The sequence below is a fragment of the Euleptes europaea genome, chromosome 16 (assembly GCF_029931775.1).
Source record: "Euleptes europaea isolate rEulEur1 chromosome 16, rEulEur1.hap1, whole genome shotgun sequence".
In the NCBI taxonomy this organism is placed as follows: Eukaryota; Metazoa; Chordata; class Lepidosauria; order Squamata; family Sphaerodactylidae; genus Euleptes; species Euleptes europaea.
Window position 1 is genome coordinate 22,854,750 of NC_079327.1, and position 7,499 is coordinate 22,862,248.

Sequence of the window (7,499 nt, forward strand, 5' to 3'; positions counted from 1 at the left end):
AAGCCAGCTTTCCTTCCGGGGAGGAGGAGGTTACCACTGGCACATCTGCTAGAAATTGCTTCCCTCTCTCTTCATCAGGCTGGGGATCAGATATTCCAAAATATTCCAAAATACGGAAAGTTCTGAAATATGGACCACTTCTGGTCCCAAGCAGTCTGGATAAGGGATACTAAAGCTGTATAAGATTTGCAAAAAACAAAAAAACCCTAAACATTTCTAAGAAGAAAATGTGGGTTAGTGTGGTCAAAACTGCAACTGTTTTTAAGTGCAAACTAAACATAGCCCTGATAGTTTTTAACAAATATTTAAAAGCTCACCTTTCTCCTGAGCCTCTCAGGGAAAACTTATCTATACTGATTCCAAGAGAGTACCATGGTTTATGTGTGAGCTAAAAGAACAAACTGCCTTTAAGGTGTCACAAGAAACTTTTTGTTGGTCCACATTAAATAATAATGCAGTCTAAAAACATAATAATCTGAATGAAATAAAGTGAGTTACCCAAAATTTTAATGTGCCGTCCTATTTTCTCTCTCTTTCACATAAGAACAAAGAGGCAATGATGATATATTTTAAAAAAACAAAACTGGTTTTCACAGCATTAAAATCTTAATAATAAACACTATTATAAATTTGGTTAAAATCAATAGGGTATGCATCAAACAAATACACTCAGAACTTGAGTATAAGATCGGGACCCAGGGTGGGTTTCATTCAGAGTGTAATTACACTGATTGGATCCAGCAAAATAATTTCTGCTGGTGAAAGTGGGAAAGATTTTTGCTCACTCTCCCTTCCCACTGCAGACCTTAATCCCTCACTTCATGCCAGCAGGATTTCAGGGATCACTGGGGTTGGCAGCAAGAAGGGGAAGGTGAGGAAGAGCTATTCCACTGACGGACATCCAATCCATCAGCAAGTATTTTCAATAGGATCTGAGCCATTTCGCTTACAGGAGGGTAAAAAAGTGTTTGAAAAATTCACCTTGACTATGCCACGGATGTGCATCTTCGCTATCATCTCCGCCGTGTAGAGAAACATCAGTAAAGTGTCTAGAGCAAACGTCACATATTGAAGTGGAGGATAATGCTCGAAGGTCTTCGGGGTGTTCATGCAAACAGAAATGACGCTGATGATGGCACAGATGCGTAATAAAGAGTGGACCCACTGAGGAACAAAAAGCAGAAATCAGGTTATCATGAAGAGTGCAAAAATATGCAATGGTTAACTTTTCTTTTTAATGAGCTCTCATGACCTACATGGGGGGGGGACTCTGTATTAGGATAAAAAAACAGGAAATTGATATTTATTCTTCATGTATACTAATTTCAGCATTGTAAACAATTATTCAAGGGGGCATACTTTTTTCCTATCGGGCCCCTCCTCCTTGCCAGTTCACCATTACATGCCAATGCAGACTAAAATCATTTTTAAACCATCATTTTTAAACAAACAAACAAAAAATGTGGAACTAGGATCTTTGGCAGTCTAAACTTTTCCAACTATTCCACTATTTTCCCCCCAAAGAAAGTTAATTCCCGATGATTCGTAATTTATTTCCCAATTCAATCTAGTTGGTAACAACAAAGGCATTTATAGTATTAATAGTTCAAAAATTATTTCCAGACTGTCAGAATATGAATACTCATTGGAAAACAGCATTCAATAGTATTTGGACTTTTCTAACCAATTTTGATCGCTGTTCTGTAGTATTACTCTTCATAAAAATCTTATTTCTAAGCCTCCATTTCTGGTCTATTTGAGAATCATCAGGATATGAACTAGGCCTATCAATTTTTTTCCCTTAGGGTTGCCAACTCCAGATTGGGAAATGCCAGGAGATTTGTGGGTGCCAACTGGGGGGGCAGGGTTTGGGGCAGATTATAATGCCATACAGTCTATCTTCCCCTCCCCAAGCCCAGCCCTCCTCAGGCTCCACCCCCAAAATCTCCAGGTATTTCCCAACATGGAACTGACCACCCAATTCAGACTGCTTTTTAATCACTCTACCCTGGCCCAACTGAGGAACAGAAAGTGCACGCTCCCTTTGCGTAATTCCTGGCTCCTCCCAGAACTACAACATAACCAGTCTTTTCCTTATTGTTACACTAGCACAGCCAATCAGACCGAAAAGAGCATATCACACTCATATCAGTTTTGGCTTGCTCCTTAAAAATAACCAACTTACTGGTTCATTTCTCCCCCCAAAAAAATTTCTATTGAGTTTTAGGGTACAAAATTAAAAAGGAAGAGGGGGAGGGAATGGGGAAGCAAAGATTAATTTCCGTGTCCAAGTATATTTGTTGCCGTTTATCATATTGTGCACTCATAAAATACATTTGTTGCCATTGATCATATTGTGTACTCATAAAAACGGGATAAAATGGATAACTGGATAATCCATTTTATCCAGTTAATCCATTTTATCACTATTTAAGCAGATATACACTTTAACTTTATCAAAATCGCATATAGAACTTGGGATCTTAGGATTTTTCCAGTATGATGCATACAGTATTCCCGCCGAACTTACTGGTTTATTAATCCACAGGATATCAGCGTTGTCTGATAAAGATTCATCAGGACCAAAGTCTGTGACTGGCTGGGCCTCTACCCTAGAACTCTGCTTTCTTTTAAGCATACTGAATTAGCTTTGATTGTCCAAAAACCACGAAGCCCCCTGAAAAAAAAGAACAGAGAAAATAGAAATTATTGCAGTAAACAAAAATAATCATTAATTCCTGGACTGGTTTAAAAATATTTGAACATTTCCTCCCATTAAAATATGTTAGGAAAACTCCATCCAATATCAAGAAGCCATTCCACTTTTTTCTTCCCCCATCAGCTGAGGGATATTTTCCGCATGGTGTGAATCAGAGATAAAAAATTCATTGGAGCATGTTGGGTACTGCTTAATATGTAAGAAGGTACTCTCACTTTTATGGGTGAATCAAAATATCACTCTTTCAGCTTATTTTTAGTAGCAAACAAAAACATGAATCGGAAAAAAAAAAACAGCCAATAGAAACATAAGGAAAAAAACAAGGCTGCGAAAGCAACAGTAATATATATTCAACTAGCAGGAATTAAAATCAGAGCAACACAAGTCAGAATCTTAAGAAGGCCAAGGCAACAAATGTAAATAATTATAAGGTCCCTCTGCCACCTGCCCCATAAGCGTGACCTCTAGTTTTTTCATCAATAATTCTGTTGTCAGACAGGGTGTTCTTCTCACCTTACAGACAAAGATGATGAATTATTTCATGTCCCGTGTCCCCCCCAGCCACAAAGTATATACATTAAAAGGTGCTGTTTGCAGGGGACAGCAATGTGCCCTGACATACTTGTGACATGAAGATTAAACGGCCGATGTGCTCAATAAGTAAGTGTCACTGAGCTCTAATCTAGTTCCTGATGAAAATTTCCCAGCTGTCATTTCTGGGAGCCAGAGCTCAGGGCCGTTCCACACTCTACATGGCAGGAAACCTAAATTTGTGATTGGGTACATTTATCAGGAAGCGGCAGTCTGGCCTAGCTTTTGGATAGCGCGTGTGTTCCCAAAGACATGTTTGTCTCACATTTGGGAGCCAGCATGGTGTAGTGGTTAAGAGAGGTGGTTTGGAGCGGTGGACTCTTACTTGGAGAACCGGGTTTGATTCCCCACTCCTCCACATGAGTGGCGGACGCTAATCTGGTGAGCTGGATTGGTTTCCCCACTCCTCCACATGAAGCCAGCTGGGTGACCTTGGGCTAGTCACAGTTCTCTCTGAACTCTCTCTGCCCCACCTACCTCACAGGGTGTCTGTTGTGAGGAGGGGAAGGGAAGGTGATTGTAAGCCGTTTCGATTTTTCCTTAAGTGGGAGAGAAAGTTGGCATATAAAAACCAACTCTTCTTCTTCATCCACAAAGAATCTACTTTAAGCACACACCCTAAAAAAATTTTTTAACGAAAAAGCCCTTTGGCACCTCTTTGTTCCCCATCCAGTATTCCCATTTTGTGCTTCAGGGGTAGAGGCAGCAGTCGGAACTAGCCTTTGTGTGCCAGGCAGCTTTGGGGATTTTATCCACCTTAGTGAATGAAGAAGCCCAGCCATGCACTCTGGCCTACCAGGCACCATTTTTTATAGTCCCAGGCAGGAAGCAAACAGGGACATTTATTAAACTGATGATAGGCTGCCATCTATGGCAGGTGGTTTGCATTTAGCATAGTGGGTCACAGGTTATCCAGACCAAACTCATGGCAGGATCCAGCGAATACCCAACCAAAACTTAGGTCTCGGGCTAATGGAGAAGCAAAAGTGGAAGAAATAGGAAACGGATGCCTGAAGTACACTAAGTCAGGGGTCCCCAATGTTGCCAGGGCTCCTGCCAACACTTTTCCTAGCGCCCACTAAGTGTTTTTTAGAGAGTGGGTGGGACCAGGTAGGGCTCTTTTCCAGCAGGGCTTCTGACTGGCTCCTGGTGATCCGATGAGCTGTATAGATTAAAATAATGTTTCAGCACCAGCTGCCACCACAGCATTAGTTTTCTTCTCTCACTCCTCTTTCCTGGTGTGTGTGTGTGTGTTTTTTAATTACCCCTCTTCACCCCTGCACTTGGGTTTCTTGTGTATGGTCAGCCTACCCTCCTGCAGCAGCCACTTTGTAGATGCACACACCACCCTGTGCCAGAATCCCAAAGGCTCAAAAAGGTTGAGGACCCCCTAAGCTAGATATTACTGGTCTGTTGACCCAGGCAGAAAAGGTCATGCTGTTGCTATTTGTTCCTTGGCCTCATACTGCCTTCCAACTGAAGGGGCCAGGGCTATACGATCTTGCTCCTTTCTGCACCTGAACAGGTCTCCGTGAATTGAAACGAAATTCCACATAGCTCACCAAGATAGCTCCCTAACTCAGATGATCGTATTCATAATTCAACCCCGAGAAGCATCCTGGCTATAGTATTGGACTAGAATCTGTGGGACTCAGGCTCAAATCCCTGCTCTGCCATTGAAGCTTGCTAGGTGACCTTGGGCCAGTCCCACACTCTCAACCTGAACAACCTCACAGCTTTGTTGTTGTGAGGTAAGATGGAGGTGGTAAGAACGATACAGTAAGCCATTCTGGGTTTCCACTGGGAAGAAAGTGGGATCTACACATCTATATAAATAAAATAAACCCAAGAACCCCCCCCCCCCAAAAAAACCTCACAATTTAAAAGCCTTGTGGAATCAAGAAGGGTTTTATCCTTTGAAAGCCCACAAAATGTGTTTGTGACTGACACTTCAGGAAATGGCTTGACATTTCATTGCCAGTAATCAGTTCTCATGGAAGCTGCAGAACAAACAAAGGGAAAGCTAGAAAGTAAAAAGGAAAGATATAAAGGATAAGGCAAGAAATGAAAGAGCAGGGCTGTGAAGACACACATTCAGAAGGTAGAAGTGCTAGGAATCAGCAAGCAGGAACTTCCGAATGAGACTATTTTATCGCTGCCCAGATCTATATAGATGGCACTAAGGTAATAAGCAAATAAAAGATAATTATACCAAAAGGGCATATGCTGCTTTTAGTCTTTGTGTAAATCTCATTTTAATCCAACGAGAATGCTACTGTGGAGTGGAGGGCCATATGGCAACCTCCCTCAATTCCCTCTCCAGCTAACTTGAGAAAAACACATATCCTGTTATGTGGTTTTCTTTCCGAGTGAGCTGGACAGCTCTGACAAGCAGCCTCCAAAACAGCTTTATAAAACCAGCATTGTGTTTCTGTTCTAAAAACAGACAACTGAAGCCAGACAATGGGCTGTGACCTGCACTAAGGGTGGTGCAAGTCATTAGCATAAGACGCATCCCATCGACACTAGAGTCACGCGAGCTGGTGGAACGCACCTAACCCCAAGAGAACACACCGGTCCATGGCTGCACACAGTGGCAGGACACACTTTAAGCACCTTTAAACCTTGCTATTTTCAGCAAGCATCTCTGGTGAAGATCCATGTTCTCGCTTAGTCAACCTAGCTCCTCTCTTTATGTTCATTTCCACAGCTCTTTCTCTCTCCACATGGCTTTTCATCACTTTGGGAGCGACCTAGAAACGCTTTCTGGAGAATGAGCCCCATTGGATAAAACAGGACGTGCTTCTGCACCAACCTGCTTAGGATTGCTCCCAGGGCTACTGAATACTTGCTGACTCCCAACAAAATACATAAAATATCTAATTGATTTAAATATTTATAAGCCACCTTTTCAGAGACCTGCTTGAGGCAGCTCACACACAAAGCTGCCATATACTGAATCAGACCCTTGGTCCATCAAAGTGACGACTGCCTACTCGGACTGGCAGTGGCTCTCCAGGGTCTCAGGCAGGGGTCTTTCACATCACCTACTTGCCCGGTCCCTTTAACTGGAGATGCCGGGGATTGAACCTGGGACCTTCTACATGCCAAGCAGATGCTGTACCACTGAGCCACAGCCCCTCACAAAATAAAGCATAAAATCATCAAAAATAATTAAAATTAACAGCCATAAAATTAAAGCATAAAAGCACATAGAAAGACCAGACCTAACTTCCACATAACCTCCATGCTTTTTAGTGGAATCAGGTCATCCATTCAACTGTGGAGTTTCAAGAAGCATTCAAACATAAAGGGGAGGAAAATAAATAGAACTTTATTGAATGAAACTAATTCATAAGTTCTCATGAGTCAGAGCTCACTTCACCAGATGCATGAAGTGTGCATCCACTAGGTAGATGCATTTATACTTCTGTTATAAGTGATCAATGGGTGGGAGTGGGGAGATGAACAATAAATGATTAAACAGAAATCAGCCCATTCAGAATAGGTGAGGACCATACCTAAAGGTTGAAGATGAGGTGGAGTAGGATAATCATAAAGTCATATCTAATTAAGGAAGCTGCAGTATGAATGTTTATGTTTGGCCTGAAGAGGAGAAGACTGAGAGGGGATATGATAACCATCTTCAAGTACCTGAAGGGCTGTCATATAGAGGGGGGGGGGGTGCCGAGTTGTTTTCTGTTGCCCCAGAAGGTCAGACCAGAACTTACGGGTTGAAATTAAATCAAAAGAGTTTCCATCTAGACATTAGGAAGTATTTTCTAATAGTTAGAGAAGTTCCTCAGTGGAACGGGCTTCCTCAGGAGGTGCTAAGTGCTCCTTCCCTGGACGTTTTTAAGCAGAGGCTAGATGGCCATCTGTCAGCAATGCTGATTCTGTGACCTTAGGCAGATCATGAGAGGGAGGGCATCTTGGCCATCTTCTGGGCATGGAGTAGGGGTCACTGGGGGTGTGTGGGGGAGGTAGTTGTGAAATTCCTGCATTGTGCAGGGGGTTGGACTAGATGACCCTTCCAACTCTATGATTCTATGAAACAGGGCAAGAAGAGTTAATTAGCTTCTGTTAAGGGCAGTTCATGCTATTAGCATCTGTAGTGATTAAGGAAACCTAAATCCTTGTTCAAGTCTCAGTGTGGAGGTAGGGGGAGTTTTAAATTTCTGGATGAATC

The 7,499-nt window shown here is 42.2% G+C and overlaps 1 protein-coding gene across 2 annotated transcripts in view; it reads right to left on the reverse strand.

Moving 5' to 3' along the window:
• NALCN (sodium leak channel, non-selective) overlaps positions 1-2,664 on the reverse strand; it is a 257,201-nt gene extending 254,537 nt beyond the window's left edge. For both annotated transcript variants that reach the window (XM_056862109.1, XM_056862108.1), the window contains exons 1-2: positions 2,531-2,664; positions 982-1,164 (exon numbers count right to left, since the gene is read on the reverse strand). In XM_056862109.1, the coding sequence (XP_056718087.1) occupies positions 982-1,164; positions 2,531-2,638 (291 nt within the window). In that variant the 5' untranslated portion in view covers positions 2,639-2,664. The remainder of the gene's footprint in view (positions 1-981; positions 1,165-2,530) is intronic.
• Between the last annotated feature and the right edge of the window lie 4,835 nt (positions 2,665-7,499).